Genomic DNA, 25,497 nt, shown 5'->3' with positions numbered 1-25,497 from the left:
AAGTTAAGAGCCCGTAGATAACTACGGATGAAAAGGGTGCTTACACCTTCCCTTTTCATAACTTACCCCCCGAGCCCGTTTTCTTTTCAAAAGGTCTTTTTCTGTACTTTTTACCTTTCCTAACATTGGACAAAATAAAAGTCGGTGGCGACTCATGCTCACCGCAACATTGTTTGCGAAATAAAAATAAAAGTCAGTTCACCGAGTTACACATAGGATTAGAGTACCACATTGTCTTATACAAAATTCATATACATTGTTATCATCAAAACTAAGAATATTGATCAGAACAATTCTTGTTCTAACAAAAGGATCCGACTCGATCTGGTTCAACTTGTTGAAATCCCGAAATGGTGACTTATGCATGAAAAGCTTTTGTGGAGGTATGTTTCCTTTTAACTCTATCTCTTCTTCTTCTATTTGGTGGAAAGACTTGATTTCGGTGGTTATTAGGGAGGACGAAGATTCTATTGTGTCCCATTTCCATTTCAAGGTTGGTAATGGATTCAAAACTCCTTTTTGGGAAGCGAGGTGGAAGGATGATATTTCTTTCAAATATAAGTTTCCGGATTTATATGCGGTTTCCTTTTTGAAAAAAGTGTCGATAGGGGTTATGGGAGGGTGGGAGAATGGTGTGTGGAAATGGGGTTGTTGTGGTATTATTCTGAATTATATTTATAATCCGGGTAATGGGGAGGATTATGTTTCTTTTCGTAATTGTCTTAATGGTTGTGAGGTTGGTAGCGACACGAGTGATGACATTTTGTGGAATATATCGAAGGATGAGTCATTTTCCATTTCTTCGTGTTATGGGCATTATGCCGGTAGGCGTACCCCGTTTGGTCCTTTGAACAAAAATGATGGAGCTTCAGTTTTGATTTGGAAATTGGAAGTTCCCTCCAAAATTAAAGCTTTTGGATGGAGACTTTTTGTAAATAGTGTGAAGACAATCTTTCTACAATTTGGTTTTGATGAAGACAAGATTTCAATTGCAAAAGGAATGGATCAATTCATATGAAAGCATAAAGATTCAAGTATTTCAAAAGAGTTTAAACTTCATTGATCAAAGATATTAAGGTATATAATATACAACTCTCTTAATGCATAAACAAGTGTTCTCAAACATTCATACATGTTCCATAATATTTGCAAGTCATTAGAAAAGCATTCAAATCATTAAAAATAAGTTTTTGGCATTTTTTACATGTGGAAACCGAGTTCCAGATTGGAGGAACCGGTTCCCAGATCCCACTGCCCAGCATATTTGCGCATCACCATGTCCAGGAACCGAGTTCCACATTCTGGGAACCGGTTCCCCAGTTCATTTTTTTCAAATTTTTATAACGTTGGATATAGGGAACCCGGGTTCTGTTTTAAGGGAACCGGTTCCCACGTGAATTTTTTTGAAAATTCAGAATTCTTTTCTTTCTTCAAAAGGTACCTCTTCATCTTTTATCCTTGCATCCTTCCATACAAAATAACCATTTGTAAAGGTGTCTTAGAGGCTATATATTTCAGATTTTTATATTTTATTCTTCACCTCTTTCATTCAAATAATTCAAAAAATTCAAGTGTCCATATCTTTCACAAAAATCATCAAGTGTCCATACTTCATTTTTATTTGAAACTTTGTTCATACAACTTTCACTCAAATACCAAAGTTTCATATCATACATCCTTTGAACACTTGTTTATCATTAAAAGGAATTATATGCTTGAAAGGGAAGATCAATCCAAGATTGATATATTATTCATCTTCATAAATTCTTGTATCATTCAAAAAATTATTTCTTCCTTACTATCCAGGATTGTTGGAAGTAAGTGTTGTGTTTGAAGAGGATTGTTCTTCATTCACATTAGTGTTGTTTTGATCTTAAAGGTGTTAAGAACCTTTGATCACCCTATAGGTTAGATAGTAGGCATAAGCTTGTACAATAATTCTAACTATAGTGAAATCTCTTTCGTGTTTGAAAGGGGACTGGAGTACTCTCGACTTGTGAGGGGAACCAGTATATATCGTTGTGTTCTTTATCTTTCCGCATTTACCGCTTTCATCACCATTACCAAGATAAAGATACAAACCATCAAAAGCCTTCAAACACTTAACAAAAAAAAAAAAAAGTTAGTAAAACATTCTCATAAAACCGATTATTTTTAAAAAACCTAATTCACCCCCCCTCTTAGGCGCACTCTTATACTTACATTTGGCATCAGAGCAAGTTATAGGTAACTTGTTCCTAAAGATCCAGAATGGCTTCCGCAAATCAAAGACCGGTTTTCAAAGATGGTGGTTCTAACAACAAGCCTCCATTGTTTTGTGGTGAATATTTTGACTTTTGGAAAATCCAAATGAAGGCTCATCTAGAAGCACAAGGAGAAGAAGTTTGGGAGGCTGTCCAACAAGGTCCTCATGTTCCTATAACGGTCGTCAATGGTGTTGGATCGGAGAAACCTAAAGCGTCATGGGATGATAATGATAGAAAAAGGGTTCTTGCTGACAAAAAGGCGATCAGTCTTCTTCATGGTGCTCTTAGTATGGATGAATTCTTCCGAGTATCAACATGTACAACATCAAAGGAAATTTGGGATACTCTTGTAGAAACTCATGAAGGTACCGCTGAAGTTAAAAGATCAAGGTTGAATACTTTAAGCCAAGAGTACGAACTGTTTAGAATGAAGCCCGGAGAAACTATTCTCGATTTGCAAAAACGATTCGTACATTTGACAAATCACTTGAAGGCACTTGGTAAGACTCTTACTACCGAAGAACTTAATCTTAAAGTGCTCAGATCTTTGACAAGGGAGTGGCAACCAAAAGTAACGGCGATATCCGAAAAGAAGAATTTATCAAAACTTACTTCCGCAACACTATTTGGAAAACTTCAAGAATATGAGACAGAACTTGGAAGATTGGAAAAGCATGAGAACTTAGAGAAGAAATCCAAAGGCATTGCATTAAAAGTAGATTCAAAGGAAAGAAAAATGAAAGATACATCGGATGAAGATGAAAACTTCATGCTTCTTGTAAAAAGGTTAGGCAAATTTTTTGGTAATAAAAATAATATTGATAATGCTAACTTTGTCAAAAGGAAGAAATTCTCAAAGCATAAGGACAAAGAAGCATCCACTTCATCACAAGAAGTAACATGCTATGAATGTGGGAAACAAGGACACATAAAGCCGGAGTGTCCAAAACTTTCTAAGAATAATGGATTCAAAGGCAAGAAAGAATTCAAAAAGAAAAGGGCCTACATAGCATGGGAAGATAATGAAGTAAGTTCCTCATCGGACTCCGATAGTGACGAAAGTGCAAACCTAGCACTAATGGCATCACACCACTCTGATGATGAAGAAGGCGAGGTTAGTTATGATGATTCTCTTTTTAATAATGGTGCACAAGGTGCAATAAATGAATTGTTAAATGAATGTAAAATTCTCTATAAAACTATCTCATCTCAAAAGAAGATAATATCATCTTTAGAAGAGAAGGTTAAGATAATTGAAGAAGAACATAAAAATGACAAAGAAAAAATGATTAGTATTCAAGAAGATAATGTTGCATGCAAAAATTGTGAATCACTTTCCTTCCAAATTGTCCAATTAAAACGTGTTTTAGAAAGATATGAAAAAGGGCAAATTGGATTGGAAAATGTTCTTAGCACACAAAGATACTCCAATGATAAGAGCGGACTTGGTTTCTCTAAATTTGATAAACCAACATCCAACAAGACTATCTTTGTCAAGGCTAGTAACCAACCAATTCAAGAGAAAGTGATCAAGCCTAAAGTAATGCAACATTATCCTAAAAGGAAGAACTTTGTTCAAAAGAAATCTTATCCTCCTAGATATAGAAGTAACTTTGAACCTACTTGTTTTTATTGTGGTATTATTGGTCACACACCCAATGCTTGTTATGTAAGGAACTTTAGTGTTCCTAGTGGACATTATGTATGGGTGAAGAAAGGAACTAACTATGATGGACCCAAAGCCATTTGGGTACCTAACAAAACTTAATTTGTTTTGTAGGTTTGCTTGAAAACCACTTCAAACCTATGGTATCTAGATAGTGGTTGTTCAAAGCATATGACGGGTGACCTAAACCAATTTTCAGATCTAAAGTTAAAGGCCAAGGGTTTTGTCACTTATGGAGACAACAATAAGGGAAGAATTCTTGGCAAAGGCAAAGTTGGTGCACCACCTTTCACATCAATTGAAGATGTTCTTTATGTTGAAGGACTAAAGCATAATCTTCTAAGCATTAGCCAACTTTGTGACAAAGGCTTCAAGATCAAATTCACTAAGAAAGAATGCTTGATCATCGATGAAGTCACCAATGAGGTAAAACTCAAAGGTACAAGAATTAATAACATTTTTATGATTTCTTTAAATGATTTATCTTTGAAAGTAAAATGTCTTTTGGTAAACAATAATGAATCATGGTTATGGCATAAAAGAGCAGCCCATATTCATATGGATCATTTAAATAAGTTAACCAAACATGATCTTGTTATTGGCTTACCTAAGATAAAGTTTGTCAAAGATAAACTATGTGATGCATGTCAAAAAGGAAAGCAAACCAAATCATCTTTCAAACCAAAGAATGTGGTAACTACAACAAGACCACTTCAATTGTTGCATATGGATCTATTTGGTCCATCAAGGACAAGAAGCTTCGGAGGTAATGTATACGCTTTAGTTATTGTTGATGATTATTCTAGATATTCTTGGACTTTGTTTCTTGTGCAGAAAAGTGATGCTTTTAGAGCCTTTAAGAAGTATGCAAAACAAATCCAAAATGAAAAATCATTAAAGATTGTATCCATAAGAAGTGATCATGGTGGAGAGTTTCAAAATGCATCGTTTGAAGAATTTTGTGAAGAACATGGTATCTCTCATAATTTTTCAGCACCAAGAACTCCACAACAAAATGGAGTAGTTGAAAGGAAAAATAGGTTTCTAGTGGAACTTGCAAGAACAATGCTTAGTGATGCAAATCTTCCTAAATATTTTTGGGCGGATGCGGTTAGTACGGCATGTTATGTTGGAAATCGAATAATCATTAGACCTATCTTAAAGAAGACTCCATATGAACTCTTCAAAGGAAGAAAGCCAAACATTGCTCATTTTCACATTTTTGGATGCAAGTGCTTTGTTCTAAACAATGACAAAGACAATCTTGGTAAGTTTGATGAGAAATCCGACGAAGGTATATTTCTTGGTTATTCTCTTTCTAGTAAAGCATATAGAATTTATAATAAAAGAACCTTAACTATTGAAGAATCCATGCATGTATCTTTTGATGAGACTAACACTTCCAAAGAGGAAGAAGTTGTTTGTGATGATGATGATCCTTTAGATTTACCCCCGGAAGAACCTTCAAATGATACAATTGTGAAGGCACCGGAAGAACTTTCAAATGATATAATTGAGAAGGCACCGGAAGTACAACAAGAAAGTGTTCAACAAGAAAGTGTACAACAAGAATCAAACACCAATGATCTACCAAAAGAATGGAGAACTCATAGAGATCATCCTATTGATAAAGTTATTGGTGATATTAGTCAAGGAGTTGCAACAAGATTAAATCTCAAAGATGCTTGCTTACACATGGCTTTTGTTTCTCAAATTGAACCTTCCAAAGTTGATGAAGCCTTAGGAGATGATCAATGGATAAATGCAATGCAAGAAGAATTAAATCAATTCGAGAGAAATCAAGTTTGGGAACTTGTTCCTAGACCAAGTAACAAACACATCATAGGTACTCGATGGGTGTTTAAGAACAAACTTGATGAGAATGGTATAATTGTTCGAAACAAAGCAAGATTGGTGGCCCAAGGTTACAATCAAGAAGAAGGAATCGACTTTGAAGAAACATTTGCTCCGGTTGCAAGGTTAGAAGCTATTCGTCTTTTACTTGCTTATGCATGTTCATTAAATTTTCAGCTTTATCAAATGGACGTCAAGAGCGCATTCTTGAATGGCTACATCAATGAAGAAGTCTATGTCAAACAACCCCCGGGATTTGAAGACTTCAAGAATCCTTCACATGTCTTTAAGTTGAGAAAGGCTCTTTATGGATTAAAGCAAGCACCTAGAGCATGGTATGATAGACTTAGCAATTTTTTGTGTGAAAAGGGTTTCGAAAAGGGTAAGGTTGATAAAACTTTGTTCATTAAGAAAATCAAGAGTAACACTTTATTGGTTCAAGTCTATGTTGATGATATCATTTTTGGATCGACTAACAAAGAAATGTGTGAGGAATTCTCATTGATGATGCAAGGAGAATTCGAGATGTCTATGATGGGAAAGATGAATTACTTTCTTGGACTACAAATTAAGCAACTCAAAGATGGAATCTTTATCAATCAATCCAAATATTGTAAAGAACTATTGAAGAAGTTTGATATGGATAATTGCAAAGCAATGAATACTCCAATGGGCTCCGGTACATATGTTGATCAAGATGAATCCGGTACTCCAATTGATATTACCAAATATCGAGGTATGATTGGTTCTTTATTATATTTGACGGCAAGCCGTCCTGACATAATGTTTAGTGTTTGCCTTTGTGCTCGCTTTCAAGCAAATCCAAAGGAATCACATCTTATGGTGGTTAAAAGGATCATGAAGTATCTCAAAGGAACGACCAACGTTGGCCTATGGTATCCTAAAGGTAGTATTTGCAATTTAATTGGTTATTCTGACGCGGATTATGCAGGCTGTAAAACTGATCGTAAAAGCACAAGTGGTACCTGTCACATTCTTGGAAATGCATTAGTATCATGGGCTTGTAAAAAGCAAGCATGTGTTGCTCTTAGCACAGCCGAAGCAGAATACATAGCAGCGGGTAGTTGTTGTGCACAAATTCTTTGGCTTAAGCAACAACTTCGTGACTACGGACTTGATCTCGGATGCATTCCTCTTCGATGCGACAACACAAGTGCAATTAATATTACAAAAAATCCGGTCATGCATTCTAGAACCAAACACATAGACATTCGACATCATTTTCTCCGAGACCATGTCCTTCAAGGAGATGTCGAAGTAACATTTGTGGATACTCATAACCAACTTGCGGATATCTTCACCAAACCACTCGCAAAAGAACCTTTTTACAAAATTCGGCGAGAACTTGGAATTTTAGATGAAAAAGATATATGATTCTTCATTTGGTAAAAATAAAGGTACACATATGATTAATACTTTTATTTATATATATATATATACTAGCAATAATGTCTATGGTTTTCTATGTGTTAAATGCCTCTTTCTATGCATTTTTAGCCTTTTTTGGTTAAGGAACCCGGGTTCCCAAAAGTGGGAACCGGTTCCTAGGTTCGTCTGCCAATTTTTAGTCCTTTTTAGGGTCTGGAACCCGGGTTCCCAAAAGGGGGAACCGGTTCCTGCGCAGCAACATCTTTTTTTATTTCAATTTTGTTTTATTCAAACATGTGATTATTTTTTGTTTCTTCTTATATGATATATTATTCAAACATGTGATTCTTTCTCTCCTTTCTATATGTCATAACTCTACTTTTATGTTCCCTTCTCTTTTCTCTATGTGTCATAACTTGTCCCATTTTGAATTTATGTCATTATATCTCATAACTCATTCTCATTCACTCCATTCAACCTAACTTTAACCTACTATTATTTCACATTCAAACTCATTCAAACTCATTCATCTCACTCTTGACTACACCACTCATCTTCTTCAATCTTCCTCCACTACCATTAAAACTCCACTAAATCAAGCCTTTCACTCCACCAAAATTAAAACCCACTCATCCAATCTCCTATATATACTCTCACATATCCAAAACTCATATCACAAAACTCTCCATACAATCAAATCCGAAAATCCCCTTCTCAAACCCTAAACTCTCAAAAAGCTTCATCCATGGCTTCTTCATCAAGAGCATCCAAGGGAAAGAAAAAGGCAAGGAATGATTTCGATGAACAACCTCTTCCAAAGAATCCAAAGCTCAACATTCGGAATAGGCCTCTCTTGATTTCAAAATATGGTAACCTTGAAACCTTTCCTTCTCATAGTTTTATATTTCCGGAAAAACTAAGATATCAAGGGGTTTATGATTTTGTAAGTGATTATGGAAAAATATATCCGGATTTGGTTAAGGAGTTCTATGATAATTTGACTATTGTGTTTGGTAATGATCTATCTAACCTAGAAGAAATTATGCTCACTTCTTCGGTTCGTAACAAAACTATTAGGATGGATGTTGCTTCTTTTGGTAATTGCTTAGGTCTCCCTACTACCGGCCAAGTTTTGGTTGCCGGTTATACACCCGAATGGGAAGGCTTTAGCAAAACTCAAAGCTTTTTAGATATGATCCGACCATCCCAAACCGCTTCCGTAACACAACAAAACCCTCTATCCTCAAAGTTTAATATGTTTGGATCAAATTTTCCGGTAAATGAGAGAATGCTTCACTTCATTATTGCCTATGTTTTGCTCCCAAAACATTCTAATCACTCCCGTGTTAATGAGGTAGAACTTCAAGTGCTTTATGGTGTCAAGAATAACATTCAAATCAATTGGGCTGTCACAATGTTGCTCCACATGCATAGGCTTCAACATTTGAGTGGTGGTTTACCTTATAGTAGACCCATTACACATATCATGAAAGCTGCCGGTGTGAACCTTAAAAATCAACCTTCTTTACCTATGTCTCCAAGGGAATGTGAGATTAATGACAAAACCGCTCTCAAGAATACCGGTATTGTCTTAGCCTTGGACGGAACTTTTGTTTACAAGGATGATGATGTTCCACCACCCATTCCGGAAGGAGGAGCTACTTTGGATATAGTCTTCAACAAATTGTGTTCTATTGAAACTACCATTGCAAATCACTATCAAGAACAACAAGCGGAGAATGCCTTTTTTCGCCAACAATTTGCTCAAATCCTCCAATACCATAACCAACCCAATCAAGAGGATAATGGTGGCCAAGGTCAAGATGATGAAGGAGTTGATGGAATGGATGATGAATGAGCATTGTGTGTCTAATTTGTTTCCTTTCAATTTATATGTATTTTCCGTTTAATGTCATATTTCGTTTATGCATTTCTAGTTTGTACTATGGTTTAATTTCGATGTTATGTTTTATTAAGTTTAAATTTCTATATTGTAAGACTTATGGTGTGTTCTTTTAATCATTATTTCTATGTGTTAACTTTTATTTCTATTCTCATACATGATATTTTTTCTATCTTTCATCTTCTTTCCCATTCCTTTTTGCTAATGACAAAGGGGGAGAAGAATTATATATATACTATATATGTATACATGTATGTTTGTATGTTTCTCTAACAATTTGTAGCAAGCAAATCTTCAATAAACAATGGACTCAAACAAAGCATCAATTATCATATGCAAATCTTCAATAAAAGAATGGACTCAAGCAAAGCATCAATTATCATATTAAGGGGGAGCTTTGTTTTAGGGGGAGAAGATCCAAATGTTAAAGAAACATCACCATTCTACCAATTTCAAGTATTTTGTCATCATCAAAAAGGGGGAGAATGTGAAGACAATCTTTCTACAATTTGGTTTTGATGAAGACAAGATTTCAATTGCAAAAGGAATGGATCAATTCATATGAAAGCATAAAGATTCAAGTATTTCAAAAGAGTTTAAACTTCATTGATCAAAGATATTAAGGTATATAATATACAACTCTCTTAATGCATAAACAAGTGTTCTCAAACATTCATACATGTTCCATAATATTTGCAAGTCATTAGAAAAGCATTCAAATCATTAAAAATAAGTTTTTGGCATTTTTTACATGTGGGAACCGAGTTCCAGATTGGAGGAACCGGTTCCCAGATCCCACTGCCCAGCATATTTGCGCATCACCATGTCCAGGAACCGAGTTCCACATTCTGGGAACCGGTTCCCCAGTTCATTTTTTTCAAATTTTTATAACGTTGGATATAGGGAACCCGGGTTCTGTTTTAAGGGAACCGGTTCCCACGTGAATTTTTTTGAAAATTCAGAATTCTTTTCTTTCTTCAAAAGGTACCTCTTCATCTTTTATCCTTGCATCCTTCCATACAAAATAACCATTTGTAAAGGTGTCTTAGAGGCTATATATTTCAGATTTTTATATTTTATTCTTCACCTCTTTCATTCAAATAATTCAAAAAATTCAAGTGTCCATATCTTTCACAAAAATCATCAAGTGTCCATACTTCATTTTTATTTGAAACTTTGTTCATACAACTTTCACTCAAATACCAAAGTTTCATATCATACATCCTTTGAACACTTGTTTATCATTAAAAGGAATTATATGCTTGAAAGGGAAGATCAATCCAAGATTGATATATTATTCATCTTCATAAATTCTTGTATCATTCAAAAAATTATTTCTTCCTTACTATCCAGGATTGTTGGAAGTAAGTGTTGTGTTTGAAGAGGATTGTTCTTCATTCACATTAGTGTTGTTTTGATCTTAAAGGTGTTAAGAACCTTTGATCACCCTATAGGTTAGATAGTAGGCATAAGCTTGTACAATAATTCTAACTATAGTGAAATCTCTTTCGTGTTTGAAAGGGGACTGGAGTACTCTCGACTTGTGAGGGGAACCAGTATATATCGTTGTGTTCTTTATCTTTCCGCATTTACCGCTTTCATCACCATTACCAAGATAAAGATACAAACCATCAAAAGCCTTCAAACACTTAACAAAAAAAAAAAAAGTTAGTAAAACATTCTCATAAAACCGATTATTTTTAAAAAACCTAATTCACCCCCCCCCTCTTAGGCGCACTCTTATACTTACAAATAGACTTTCGACTAAGGATTTACTTGTTAATAGGAGGATAGCATTGTCGTTGGAAAATACTAAGTGCGTTTTTTGTGGGATTGATCCGGAAAGTAGGGACCATTCATTCTTCAAGTGTAAAATGGTGGAGGTGGTTTGGAGGGAGATAGCCATTTGGATTGGAAAGCCGGTTGGGGATTTGGAAGAAGATTGTTTGGCATGCTTCATGGATTGGTTTTCTTTTTGTAAAAAGAAGAAGGTGAAAGAGAAAAAAATAGGAATAGTTTGGCTAGCTATTTTATGGACGCTTTGGCCATATCGGAATGGGATTTGTTTCCGTAATGAGGTTTGAAATGTGAATAATGCGGTGTGGAGTATTAAAGCGTTGGTTTGGAAATGATCATTTATAGGTGAAATTACACAACCCATATGTAATTTTTACGAATTTAACCAAGCTCCTTTGTTATTAATTTCGTAAGGCTAATTGGTTTAAAATTTTTCTTTTTGTTGGCGGGTTTACCCCATTTTATGTGTAAACAGGCTTTGAGAACCCTTAGTTCTCCCATTTATAGTATCTTGCTTACACAAAAAAAACAAAATAAAGGCTTCTAAGACTAGTTGTAATCAAATAAAAATTTTAATATATTAATAAAATAAATTAATGTTAGATTTAAAATTTTTTATTAACTTATTATTAAATTATTCATGTAAATTGAATCTATTTACTATACCAAACAAAATAAATTAGAAAAGTTAATTGATTGTTAGATCAAAAATTATTACAGATATATAAGATATTATTGGTTATATTACTTATTTTAATATTTATAAAAAAGAGAAGTAAGAGAATATTAAGTAAATTTAATAATTATATTATTACTTAGATTATGCAAGAAAGAGGATAGTGTGTGGGTGTGATGGATTCACACTTACTATTTCAAAGAAGAAAGTGTCATGGATGCCCAAGTCAAAAATTCTTTCTCCTGGATTATGAAAGAGATCTTACATGTTAGGGATCATGTGAAAAGGCTGGACTGCTGGAAATCGTTGGGGCAGAGGAAGGAATGCAAAATAAAGGTGTTTTACTTGCATTTCCTGGCTCAACCAAATGATGTTGATTGGAAGGGGTTGCTCATGGGAAACTATGCTAGACCTCGTGCGAAGATGATGCTTTGGCTGGCATGCCACGACAGACTTGCTACAAAAGACAGGTTAGTTAAATTTGGTATGATTAAGGATGTCAAGTGTGAATTCTGTGAAGAGAATGAAAATTTGCAGCATCTGTTCTTTGAGTGCAAAGGTACGAATGGTATATGGAGGGGAGTGCTGGAATGGTTGCACATAGAGCAACACAAGGATGGCTGGACTCAGATAAAGACCTGGGCTATCAGACTGTGTAAGAGCAAAATCTGGAGGAGGAAATTTCTGCAGGTGGCTTTGGCTGAAACGGTGTATAGTGTTTGGCATAATATAAACTGCAAAGTGTATAGAAACAACAATGTGGATAGTCATATAGTGAGTCAAATTATAGAGAATATAGTGAATAGAGTTTGGGCTATTCCTAAACTTAGAGAAAAGCTATCTTTCTTATTGATGTGAGCTGATTGGGTTTGTTCCCATTTGCTGGACCCTCAGGGTCGCTTGTATTAACGGTTTTTTGGTTATATATAATCTTTTATTTCCAAAAAAAAAAGATTATAAAGTGTGATTAAAAAATAAAAAGGGGGGGGGGTACGTTTTTGTGTTTATTATTAATTTTTGGGGGTGTTAATATTACGGACCCAACCCAATAAACTCTTAGGTCCGTTGAACATGGTACAGGTGGGTTCACGGTGTTACGGTGGGTTGCAGGGTCTTGACTGTTCGATCCAGATCTAATGGTCCACAGAGTTGTGATCTATGACGTAGATCTAGAATTGGAAGATCCAAGGATATGCAGGTTTGGTTGACCGAGGGAGCATGGTAAGGGCGTATACGATCATGGGCCATCAGAAGGCCACATGGCGTATTCAATCAAGATGCGTTCGCGAGATGTGTTTAAAGAAGTGTAGTCTCGAAATTTTCTGGGAGGCCCCTTGTAATCCCTGGCGTCCCGGATTTTGTCTTCCTTCTTTTTTGTCGGTTCCACGGCGAGAACCCTCTTCTTGTTTGGTGCTCTTGGTATTCTCCTCGTGTTGGGAATCCTGAGCTGCATGGGCGCCCTCTTTTTCCTCATACTGAATATAATAATAAGCTTGTGCTTTGAGGAAGAAGGAATTTAGTATGGAGGGCGTCTCTATTCCCACGGCTTTGGCAAAGTCGGAACGAGGTCGGAGGCTCTGTTCTAGCAAGTACTTCTTCATATCGGCCGTGGTTGAGACCTGCATGACTTCTTTATTGAACCTTTCAATATAGGCTCTGAGTGGCTCGTCTTTTCCTTGGATGATAGCTTCCAAGGAGGCATTGGACTTGGGATGCCTGCGTGATGCCGTCGAAATAATAGTCTACCGAGGCCCTTCCAGGACATAATAAATTCTTTTGGAAGGCTCTTATACCATGCCATTGCGCCTTTGCGCCTTTGCGCGTAGGGTGGTCGGGAACAGTCGGTATTTTAGGGCGCCTGGGACCCCACGATAGTCGAGGAGAGCATGTATATTCTCAATGTGCTTGTGCGGGTCCGATGTGCCATCATATGTACCCAGGGGAAGGGGCTTTTCTAATCCGGCGGGCATGGGTGTCTCCAGCATTGCTCGGGATAGAGGCTCTTCGACGTTCCTCTTCCACGTCGCTCTAGATGGGAGACAGGGAAGGACTATAGCTCCGCCTTTGATGTCGATGATGATCTGTGGGATAAGGGGAAGTCGTTTGTTCCTTTGTACAAGGTGACAGAGTGCACCGACGTGAATGGCACTCCTATTTACTTTTCTTGGTAACAGTGGAATGGTGCTCACGCTAGGGCGGAGAGTGGTGACGTTTCTTGGTTGCCAGGGTGTCCTGCTTGGGACGAGAATGTCCGTGAGGAGGAGTCCTAGCATGGTGATTCTGCTCCAATGCCCCAATCTGATCGTTATGCAGGCGGATCAAGGCATTAGTCTGGTTTAAGGCTGCAAATATGGCAGCCATGGCGGGATCAGCGTTGGATTGTGTTGTGATCAGAGAAGTGTCCTTGGGGAGACGATCTTGGTGATTCTTGCCGCTGGAATTCCCTTGGTGGAAAGTGGGAGAATTTCAAACATCTTCCAAGGAGGGGTTGCAGTGAGGCCATCGCGGTGCTGAGATACGTCATTGTTGGGAGGAGGCAATGAAGATAATTTGGTTAATAATTTATTTACTTGAATTGGTAGTAGAATTTACTTCTCTTTGAAATAAGCTTTTACAATATCCGTTTAGACATTCATATTATAGATAGAAAAAATAAAATTAGGGTTGAGCAATAATTAATTTAAAATTATCTATTTAATCGTAAAAATGGATTACCTAAATTATATTCAAAATTTATTTTGATATTTTTTGGTCTTTTATATATATATATATATATATATATATATATATATATATATATATATATATATATATATATATATATATATATATATATATATATATATATATATGCTAGATTTTTAGATATTTTAGGTTGAGAAGATTTTTTTAATATATATATATATATATATATATATATATATATATATAGGCTAGATTTTTAGATATTTTAGGTTGGGAAGATATTTTTAATAATAATTTTTATTTGGAGATTTATAATAGTGGTAATTGAATATTATTGTTATTATTTATAATAATGGTAGCTGAATATTATATTATTATTAGCTAAATATTATTTTATTATATATTATTTATATTATTATTATTATTATTAATGGTGGTGGTAAATATTATATTATTGTTATTATTATTATTATTATTATTATTATTATTATTATTATTATTATTTATTATTAACGTATGGTCAAATTAATAAAAAAAAATTAGAGTTTGTGCCTAGAGTTGCTTATCATGACGATTTTGGATTTGTATATACTAGAATGTGACTCGCGCGATGCGCGCTTGTCAACCATATAGTGTTTATTTATTTGTTGTTTTGTTTTAAATTGAAGTTTTTATGCAATAAATACTAAATTTTTTAATAATTAAAACATTTAATATATTATGAATCAAATGAAATATAAAATAATAATTCAAGTAAATGTAATAAATTATTTATTATAAAAAAGTTTTGTTATAAATATGAAAAAGAAATTAAAGGGTGAACTTTGAATTCTCTATGAATATACATATGGCAAAATGGGCTGTGGTCCGTCGGAGCGTCCTGCGCACCCGCCAAAAAATAGAGGGCTGAGTTGAGATTTTGGACCCGCCCTCCACCAATGTCCGCCCCACCAAAACACGCAATCTGCCAATACTCGCCTTCCAAAACCTGTCGTCCGCCAAAACCTGATCTTCCTATTTGTTCAACTTGTCCCGCCTTAAGCTCACCCTTTTTTAGTTAATTTTAGTAATTCCAATTTTGTATGGTTTTATTTTATACATTTATTTGTGAATATATGCAACATTTTTTAAAGTAAACTTTGTCAAAAGGAGGCTTGATTTTTATGTCCATTTTCACTTGGTGGGCTTGCCCGTCCCGCTGTTTTTTGGCAGGCTTAAGGCGGGCGGGATGGTCGGCCCGTTTTGCCACCCCTATATACATTGTGTTATCTATTACGACGACTTAATTGTCCATTTTCTATGTTACATTCAATTTCTATATAATTTAATGAGTGAATACTCATTTTGGTCCCTCACAAAAATTACACAACTCAAATTAGTCCCTCACAAAAAAAAGGACCCGATTTAATCTCTTACAAAATTTAACCGGACAGTTCTCCTGTTAATATTTTTTTTCAAATCGAATTTTTTCATACTTTTAAACCGTGACTTGACTGCCACGTTGGCTTTTATTTTTTATTTTTCAATTTTTAAATACGAAATTGATTTTTAATTATAATTTCATTTTTGAATAATTCTAAATTAATAATATCAAAAAAGTCAAAATTATTTTTTATATGGAATTGAACCCAAGACCTTTAACCAATATCTTAAGTCTTTACCACTAGTCCAATTTACAATCATGTCAAATAATTTCTATGATTTTAGTACTATTAAATAATTATGAATTTAAAACAAAAAAGTCAAAATTTGTACCAATGGGGTCTCAAACCCAAGTCCGTTCAAGTTAAATGATAATCACTTTACATCTAGATAAATCAATTTCTATTGTTAATATTCTTAATAATGAATACTTAAGTTAATAATTCAGAACAAACATTTACTTATTTCAATTAACAAAAAAATAATTATTTACTAATTTTAAATGATACAAAAATTTAAAAAATAAAATTATTAAAATATAAATCCTAAATATAATTAATCAAATAAAAATAAATAAATATTTAATTAAATTACTATTAAACTAATTGATCATTATTTAGTTTGAATTAACTAAATAATTTTAAAATTTAATTGATTATTTAATTTAAATTGATTAAATATTTTAACAATTAGTTGAATTACTATTAAATTAATTAATTATTATTTAATTTGAATTAGTTTGAAATAAGTTAATATTTATTTGTGTGTTATTTAGTTTCAATTACATATAATTTAATTTATTTCTAATTGATTAAATATATTGAGGATTTACATTTTATAAATTTTATTTTTAAATTGGTGTATTAATTTAAATTAGTAAATATTTATTTGTGTGTTATTTGAAATAAGTAAATGTTTGTTCTAAATTATTAAGTTAAGTATTTATCATTGAGAATATTAATAATAGAAATTGATTTGTCTAGTTGTAAAGTGATTATCATTTATCGGACTTAGGTTCGAGACCCCACTCGTTCAAATTTTATAATTTTTGCTTTAAATTTAGAATTATATAATATTATTAAACATCTTAGAAATTTTTTGTCATGAATGCATATTGGCCTAGTGGTAAAGACTTAAGATATTGTTTAAAAGTCTTAGGTTCGATTCCTTATGAAATTATATTTAAAAATTTATTTAATATTTAAAAAATAAAAGTCAACGTGGCAGTCCAGTCATAGTTTAAAAGTATGTAAAAAACCGGTATTTATGGTCCGGTTAAATTTTGTAAGGATTAAATTGGGTCCTTTTTTTGTGAGGTACTAATTTATGTTGTGTAATTTTTGTGAGGAGAAAAATGGGTCTTAACTCTAATTTAATTTTTAATTATTATATTTTTGAAATTTTTACACAATATAAATGACCTATTGATGATAATAAAAATACATAAATACAATTAAACTAAATTCAATATCATGAGTCTTGACCACACTAATGATTATCATAAATCAATGCAAAAAAAAAATATTTATAAATTACCATGCGACTACATTTGTTTGGTAATTGGATTCTCTTCTTTTTTTTCATGTGCAATTATGAATTGTTGATAAAAGAAAAAAATGACAATTAAAAAATGATATCTTATTAGAGAAAATAAAAAGGCATATATGTTACACAATATAAAAAGGCAAAATACCCTGTTTGGTCCCTTAAGTATATCCTCTGGATCACTTTGGTCCCTCAATTAATTTTCGTGCCAATTTGGTCCTTTAAGTTTCTAAATGTAATCACGTCAGTCCTGTCCGTCAAGTTGGCTCTAACGTCCGTTTGTTTAGTCTAGCTGGCAGGTGATGTGTCATAGTATATTAGGTTTTCCTTCTCCCCAATTCGATTTCACGTTCTCCTTCTCCCCATCTCTGCACTTCTTGTTCTCTTCTCCTTCTCCTTCGTGTTCATCACTTTTGCAACTTCTCCATTGTGTTAATCACCAACGATGAAGGAAAAACATTGTTCTGCGTTCTTCAAAGAGACCAAATCAGAAAGCAACGAGTCTTGTGTTCTTAGTAGGGCTCGTGCTATGCCAATTTGTTACTGTGGTGATGCTGCTGTGATTCGTAGGGCAAACACTGACAAGAATTTCAGAAAGAAATTTTGGGGATGTATCAATTACAAGGTAAGCTCTAATTTTTGGTTTGGTATGTTAAAGCAATGTGAAGAGGTTGTGTTGTTGATACAAATTTGTTATTTACAGGGGTCTGAGCAAAGAGGTTGTGGTTTTTTCAAGTGGTTCAATGAGGAAGTGGTGGAAGACAAATGTGAAGATTTGATGCATAAGTTTGAAATCTTATCAAAGGAATTTGAAAAACTGAAGAGCAGAAATGAGGATTTAGGGAATGCTGTGACTGAAATTCAAGGCAAATTGAAGAAGTTTCAAAAGTGGAAGTTTATATGTTTTGTAATGTTATGTTTCTGGTTTTATAGGATGTTTTAGTATTGGCAATTAGGATGTTTCTGGTTTTTGAATGTGTACTTTGAATGTGTATTTTGAATGTGTAATTGTAACACAGTTGTGAAATGAAATGAGTTTTAGTATTGGCATATTTGGTGTATAATGCATTTGACAGACCAAAACAAACATGACATTAACACATTTGATGATATTTCCACACTATTCCTAAAAGGATTTGAAATAAACATGTTGATAATACAAACTCCAGCATGATGTTTACCATTAACATGTTACATAGACTTCAAAATGCCTACAAACAGAACCAAAACAACAAACCTAATTGTTCAAAATGACTTCAAAATACATTAACCATAACCCTAAGTGTTCAAACAGAATTCAAATTACATTAATACTAATTGTAAGACTAAGTAATTTTCTTTGATGGGAGCCTCTTTGTTGGGTTAGTCCTTCTAGTTGTAGGTCCAATCACATTCTTTGCTGCAAATAATCTTGTTGTTGGTCCTGGGGCTACAAACGGCCTTCGTACACCAAGCTTTTGTAACTTCCCATCCACTTTTGAAGATTGGTTGTTACCTGCATTTCCCCTTGAACATTATCCTGTCACTTGCTTTCCTCTAGAAGATTGTGTTGCACTCATGTAAGCCTGTGTAGATGCTGAGGACGGAGTTGCAGGCACCTGGGTACTAGTTGGCTGACTTGTATTAGTAACTGTTGCTTGACTTGGCTGACTTGTATTAGTAACTGTTGCTTGACTTGGCTGAGATGCATCAATAACTGTTGCTTGACTTGGCTGAGCTGGTGGTGTCACCTTGCAAGTTAACTTGTTATGAACAACCTTCTTGCACCTAGAACACTTAATAATAAAACCTGTCATTCTCATCTTTTTGTCACTCCCATCGATCTCTCCTTGCTCAAGATTTCTTAGTTTCTTTGGTCTACCAGGCATCTTCCTATACTTAGGTGGCTGAACATCTGGATATGGAGTCCTGACCCACAAATTAGACCCATTCACCGGGTAGAGAACATGCTTGTATACTGTCTTGTAAGTAGAAACCCTATAGTAGTCAGGAATGTAATCATCAACCTTAAAATTCCTACTCTTCATGGATGCCATTGCATGGACACAAGGGAGACCTGTTAGCTCCCATCTTCTACATGAGCAACGCAAATCCTTCAGATTCACACTGAATGTCTCAGCTGGGTTTTCCAAATGCCTCACTTCAAATATATGCTCATTTTCCATTCTACAATAACAATAGCTGAATTTAATAGACAATACTTAACAATACATCACAACACTAATAAACAATACTCAACCATACCTTACAAGCCACATGTTGGTAAAATTGCTAGTTATTTCCAGTTTCTTTCTAATGTTGGGTAAAATCTCATTACCAGATACATCTTGGAACCTCATTCTGTTTTTTGCCCATCTCTCCACGAGGTAAGTTCTGATCTCTTCAAGCATTGTCACAAGTGGTTTTCCTTTAGAGTCAAGAATTACACTGTTAAATGACTCAGACATGTTGTTGAGCACATCATCACATTTGTTGGTTGTCCTAAAATAGGATCTACTCCAAAACTTTGGTGGAGTCTTCATCATATGGAGATATGCTTCTGCATTGGCCAGTCTCATTCTTTTCATCTCTCTTTCCCAAGCTTGAGCATATGTTGACTTTGCTTCCTTCCAGATAACTTCCTTCAACATCTTTCCAGGAAATCTTTTCCTAAAATTATTATACAAGTGTATGACACAAAATCTTTGTTCCACATTGGGCAACAACTCATCCATTGCAGGTAATAGCCCCTGAAAATGAAAGTTTACATCACAGAAATAATAAGTTTGCATTACAGAAATAGTAAGTTTGCAACACATAAATATACAATGAGGAAGTTGTACACTACCTTTTGTTGGTCTGAAATGAAAGTGTAGGTTAGACACTCATTAGCACCTCCTAAGTCAGCAATCAACAACTCCAAAAACCAAGTCCAGCTATCCTTATTTTCACTTTCCACCACAGCATATGCTATAGGAAGCATTTGATCATTAGGATCCCCTCCTATAGCTGCCATAATTTGGCCCCCACAGAGTTCCTTCAGAAAGCAGCCATCCAATCCTATGACATGTCTACTTAGTTTGAAGCTTTCTTTACAAGCTGCATAACAAATGTATAGCCTTTTAAAATATAATCTTTGGTCATCAACACCTTCAGTAACAGGGTCCACATTCATCTTAATTGTAGATCCTGGATTTGCTTTCAACAAATCATGACAATAGTCATATATCCTATTGTAATCCCCCAAAAATGACCCATCAACCTTATCCCTGGCAGCCACTCTTGCTCTTATTGCCTTGGTCTTGTTTATCCCCACATTCCACTTTCTCAAAGCCTTTTCTTTATATCCTTAACCTTCAACCTAGGATTGTTTTTCAATGAGTTCTGAATTCTCTTGCTCAACCACTTTGTAGATAGCAACTTCACATTGTACTCCCTACTACAATTATGTTCATCAATTATCTTTCTTACTTGCCAAGAATCCTCATCTGGTAACTTGCTACAGTAGAGCTCCCATTGACAGCCAGCCTTACATCTTACCCTTACTCTTTTCTTGTCATTCTTTATGAACTTCAGATCTCTACCATTCTGCACAGCATATGATATCACTGCATCCTTAATGTCACTCTTGGAAGTGAAATACATACCAAGCTCCCATTTGTAGTTTGACATATCTTTCTTTTCTTTGTAAAGTGGGTACTTCTTCCTATTAATTCCACTACTGTCATCACTATCACAGCCACTTTGAAGATCATCACTGTCATTATCAATCCCTTTACACTCTCTTGTATCTTTCATGTGCTTCTTTTTCCCACTAGACTTTCCATCACTGTCATATGAAATGAGATCAGCAAGTTCATCTTCATCTATGTCATCATAATCATCAGATTCATCCTCAAATGATACCTCAAGGGCACTATCATACTGAAAGTTCTCATCCTCACTATCATCATCACTTTCATCATGAACCTCACCCATGTTATTTGACTGACCATCAATATTTCCTCTAGTTATATTAGCAACTCCTTCTTCAACAGCAACATTTCCACCATTCAAACCAACTTCTCCTTCTTCTACAACATTATCACCATTCAACCCAACTTCCCATTCTTCTACAACATTATCACCATTCAACCCAACTTCCCCTTCTTCTACAACATTATCACCATTCAACCCAACTTCCCCTTCTTCCACACCAACATTGTCAGCATTCATCTGATCCAATTTATCAGCTATTTCATCATGTAACTGATTACGACACTTTTCAACCTCATCTACAGGCTCAACAACAACATCATCCACTGGTCCATCATAAAAATCAGGTTGAGACAGTGTGTGTTCAATGTAAATGTCAACACTTTGGTGCACCCTGTAAAGGTCTGCAATTTCTAAAGCACCTGTGTCATCAACTAGCAAATTCATACCTAATTGTGGATCATTGTAATACATTTTCTCAAAGTCCCTATAACCTAAGTCTTTCAAAACACCTACTAACTCAAAATAACTCCACTTATCAGCATCTACTTTCAAATTATCAACCACGCCTCCCTCGCACACACTAAAATCAGAGTCAACAAAAGGACCACCATGGTGAATTTTCAGTTCCAGGATTTCGTCCATGCTCACCTAACACAGTTCGTTAACAATATTTCAACCCTAAATCTACAGAAAGCCCTAAATAAATAAAACCCTAAATCTAGTTAAACCCTAAATTATAACAATACCTAATAACGTGCAGAAAATACTTACCTGGTATAGTGCCTTCGTCTTCAATCGTATATGCTTCCTCTTCGTTGCAATCGCTCCTTCTCCTTCTTCGTATTCAGCTTCTCTTGTTCGCAGTCGCCGTCCACTTCTCCTTCTTCGTTTTGCTACTACTGAATGAGGGTTGATTGAGGATTATAATATCATAATGTGTACACGTAACCATTTTTATGCCATCTGGAATCCTCTTGACCACGTCATCACACAATTTGCCATCTGGACGCTTTTTCTGACCTTTGGCTAACGTTTCAGTAACGGAAGGACAAATGTGATTACATTTAGAAACTTAAAGGACCAAATTGGCACGAAAATTAATTGAGGGACCAAAGTGAACCAGAGGGTATACTTAAGGGACCAAACAGGGTATTTTGCCAAGAAAAAAATGACAATTAAAAAATGATATCTTATTAGAGTAATTAAAAGGCATATATGTTACACAATATAAATGACCTATTAATGATAATAAAAAGACAAAAATACAATTAAACTAAATTCAATATCATGAGTCTTAACCATGCGAATGTTATCATAAATCAATGCAAAATAATATTTAGGGTTAATAGTAATTCACCCCCCTGTAATGTTAGCGAATTTTGCTTTTTCCCCCTCCCTACCTTTTGGCAACGGTTTTTTCAAAAAAACCGTTGCCAAAACCTGTCTTTGGCAACGGTAGGGGGGTAAACCGAAACACGCTCATATTACAGGGGGGTAAACTACTATTAACCCTAATATTTATAAATTACCAAGCGCGACTACATTTGTTTGGGAATTGGATTCTCTCCTGCTTTTTTTTTCCTCATGATATCTTTCATGCACAATTATGAATGGTTGATAAAAGAAAAAAAATAACAATTAAAAAAATGATATATGGTAAATTACCACACAGAAATATTCATTGCTTCAATTTTCATGGCATTTATCTGGCTTGATACTCTTGGTTTTAGTTGTTATACTCATATTTCATTTTAGCCAATTATTTTTGCCAACGATTTTTTAAATACCAATGTAATAAGAGTATATAAAATAATTTTTTTATTGAGTATCATACTTGTAGTGAAATTATTCTTCTTTAAATAACTTTAATACAAACGAATATAAAATGGTATTAATAGTAATGTCGTAGAAATGAGAAAAATATTAGGACTAAAAATAGGTGTATTTATGTCAACAACAATCTCATAAACCTCTAGAGGAGCAATGATTCAACAATCAAAAAAATGAAAGTCTCATATATCTTGTCTCCTGGTTCACGTGAAAAATAGTTATGTTTATGTAAACCAATACAAAAATGAGAAAGAAAAGTAGAATAACTAACTTACAAAAAAAATTATCATTAAAAAGAAGAGTTTTAAATCAGAAAAATAATATTAGACTTCCTCAGCAACAATAATGTAATAGAGTTTTTGAAGGTAGAGAAAAACACAAAAAAGGAAAGTTTAAATTGGGTTTTCTAAAAACTCTTCTTCTTAGAAAGACTATTTACAACAATCAATGAGATAGGTAAAAGGGAGAAGAAAAATAACATGTTCGGTTATACAAGTTCACCTTAGAAAAGGTTAATCTTGTCCTCTGCCAAGATGATTTCACCTTAGAAAAGGACATAATCCACTAATCTTGAAAGATTATAAACAACCTCTAAGAGTCTAGAAAGACACCTTAGCCCTCTCAAGTATATAGACTAATAACCTAGTCACTTGAGGAATACAAATCTCAACAAATTTACAAATGAACTTGTTTATAAGATAATGCTTCTTAATAAGAAGATTTGAAACAAAAACTATAAGAGAAAATGATAACACAATCTAACAAGCACTCCTGTGTTCTAGAAATTCTTAGAAAATAGATTTCTCACAATGGAGTGTTTAGTACAATATCTCTAAGATATTTCTTTCTCTTTTTCTCTTTGATGTCTGTTTGTTGAGTTTGAAAAATATTTCTTTAGCAGCGTTGTAAATCAGTATTTTCTTCAAATGAGAGTGCCTCTTATATGTAGTCATTCAACATTCTTTAGAACCGTTAATGTCGCTTCAAAAAGAGATGAATAGTTCTTCTAATCTATGTTACACTGATTCTGATGATTTTCTAGACATCAATCCTTAATCAATCAAAATAGTGAATCTGCACACTTAAGAAATTAATAGAGTACAAAATTGTTACATGAAAAATATTTGTATTGTTATCATCAAAACTTAAATATTGAATGCAGAACCAAATTGTGTTCTAACGATCCCCCCTTTTTAATGATGACAAAACCATGTATTTTGATGTACAATTTTACAAGGTAGTATCATAAGTATAAATAAATCAGAGTTAGATAGAGAGAACTCCCCCTGAGTCAGATATATGATATCAGAGCCTTGTTAGATTGGAGTTTGATTTCATCATAATCATTCATTAATCATAACTTCAAATATGTGAGTGAGTTGAAACTTCATATATTAGAGTGCATAAAGCTTTATGTATCAGAGCGTCAAATATCAAAGCATGTATATCTTTAAATATCAGAGCGCATGAAGTCTTGTATATCAAATCGCATTGTTTACTCATATCTTCAGTGAATAAGATAAGATCATGATTAAGTAGTATCAGAGTATACGATTAAGTACAATTATAATCGCCCAAAGAGCCCCGTCCAAGGACGAACTCGGGGAATACTGAGTGTGATTCCCTGGCGGAACAATCTTGCTTAGCCAGTGCGCATGCCTCTCCACACGAGCCGGATTAGTGGCCCACCTGTGGTGGGTCGACACCGGTGCGAATAGCAAAAAAAAAAAAGAGTATACGATTAAGTAGTATTGGAGTACTCCTGGTTAAATACTACCAGAGCATAATTTGATGGATCATATCTTATTAGATAATTGATCGTGAATTTATATGTCTACTAATCGGGAGACTGGAATTGCACAGTCATGCATAGTTTTAAAAGATATCGAATCCACAGGGACCAATGTCAACCAACTGTACTATATCATTGCTTTGTAAAGCTAAGGCTAGCGATATTTTAATTATGTTTTAGGGGGAATATAAGACTTAGATCTAGATAAAATATAAATATGCGGATATCGGTATGTAATTCGTCAAACTTAGAGAATCCAAAGTTTCATTAGACTATCTTTAATCAAACAAAAGTCCTTCATTAAAGACTGTTAATTTAAAATTCCTTTTCTCAAACTCTCGTTCTATTGAATCAGACTATGATTCTAACTCGTAACGTATGCTCTCGCTATCCCAGTGGATTTAAAACTACTCTTTGAAATCAACATAATCGATAGAATTCCTTTTTCAGTAAATAATACTCATCTAAAAACCCTTATCTCAACCTCTCGCTCTGTTGATTCAGATTATGCTAGTAATCCCTAACGTACGCTCTAGTTGTCCCGCCGAGTTTAAAAGCACTTTTTGAAAATGAATAAAATCTAAGTAGTTTTAATACGCTCTCGCTGTCCTTAAAACTAATGTCAAGTGTCCACTATCCGGTTTTTAAAACTCAAACTCTCGCTCTTTTGATTTCTAACCTTTGTCCGTTTTTACTCTCGTAACAAACGGCTTAATTTAATTATTGGAAACTTTA

The 25,497-nt window shown here is 34.3% G+C and overlaps 3 protein-coding genes across 3 annotated transcripts; 2 read left to right on the top strand and 1 right to left on the bottom strand.

The window, feature by feature from the left end:
* The first annotated feature begins 11,780 nt into the window (after positions 1-11,780).
* On the top strand, positions 11,781-12,389 carry LOC131621968 (uncharacterized). Its single transcript, XM_058893029.1, has one exon. The coding sequence runs from the start codon at positions 11,781-11,783 to the stop codon at positions 12,387-12,389; it is 609 nt and encodes a 202-aa protein (XP_058749012.1).
* A 5,239-nt stretch (positions 12,390-17,628) lies between these two features.
* On the top strand, positions 17,629-18,170 carry LOC131621967 (uncharacterized). The gene is made up of 3 exons (XM_058893028.1): positions 17,629-17,808; positions 17,887-18,033; positions 18,117-18,170. The coding sequence occupies exons 1-3, from the start codon at positions 17,629-17,631 to the stop codon at positions 18,168-18,170; spliced, it is 381 nt and encodes a 126-aa protein (XP_058749011.1).
* Positions 18,171-18,697: 527 nt separating this feature from the next.
* On the bottom strand, positions 18,698-20,337 carry LOC131621966 (uncharacterized). The gene is made up of 3 exons (XM_058893027.1): positions 20,011-20,337; positions 19,428-19,912; positions 18,698-19,349 (listed from the first exon to the last, which is right to left on the bottom strand). The coding sequence occupies exons 1-3, from the start codon at positions 20,335-20,337 to the stop codon at positions 18,698-18,700; spliced, it is 1,464 nt and encodes a 487-aa protein (XP_058749010.1).
* Between the last annotated feature and the right edge of the window lie 5,160 nt (positions 20,338-25,497).

This window comes from Vicia villosa, unplaced genomic scaffold (assembly GCF_029867415.1).
Source record: "Vicia villosa cultivar HV-30 ecotype Madison, WI unplaced genomic scaffold, Vvil1.0 ctg.000020F_1_1_2_unsc, whole genome shotgun sequence".
Classification (NCBI taxonomy): domain Eukaryota; kingdom Viridiplantae; phylum Streptophyta; class Magnoliopsida; order Fabales; family Fabaceae; genus Vicia; species Vicia villosa.
The sequence above is the reverse complement of the archived record's forward strand: the minus strand, read 5'-3'. Positions and strand labels throughout refer to the sequence as shown.

What these genes read in the sequence shown, in the direction of transcription:
- LOC131621968 (XM_058893029.1), top strand. Translation starts at nt 11,781, where the DNA reads ATGAAAGAGATCTTACATGTTAGGGATCATGTGAAAAGGCTGGACTGC.
- LOC131621967 (XM_058893028.1), top strand. Translation starts at nt 17,629, where the DNA reads ATGAAGGAAAAACATTGTTCTGCGTTCTTCAAAGAGACCAAATCAGAA. An exon ending in GGGGATGTATCAATTACAAG is followed by an intron (nt 17,809 to 17,886) that starts GTAAGCTCTAAT and finishes TGTTATTTACAG; the next exon opens with GGGTCTGAGCAAAGAGGTTG. An exon ending in ATGAGGATTTAGGGAATGCT is followed by an intron (nt 18,034 to 18,116) that starts GTGACTGAAATT and finishes CTGGTTTTATAG; the next exon opens with GATGTTTTAGTATTGGCAAT.
- LOC131621966 (XM_058893027.1), bottom strand. Translation starts at nt 20,337, where the DNA reads ATGAATGTGGACCCTGTTACTGAAGGTGTTGATGACCAAAGATTATAT. An exon ending in TCATTTCAGACCAACAAAAG is followed by an intron (nt 19,913 to 20,010) that starts GTAGTGTACAAC and finishes TTTCATTTTCAG; the next exon opens with GGGCTATTACCTGCAATGGA. An exon ending in ACCAACATGTGGCTTGTAAG is followed by an intron (nt 19,350 to 19,427) that starts GTATGGTTGAGT and finishes TTGTTATTGTAG; the next exon opens with AATGGAAAATGAGCATATAT.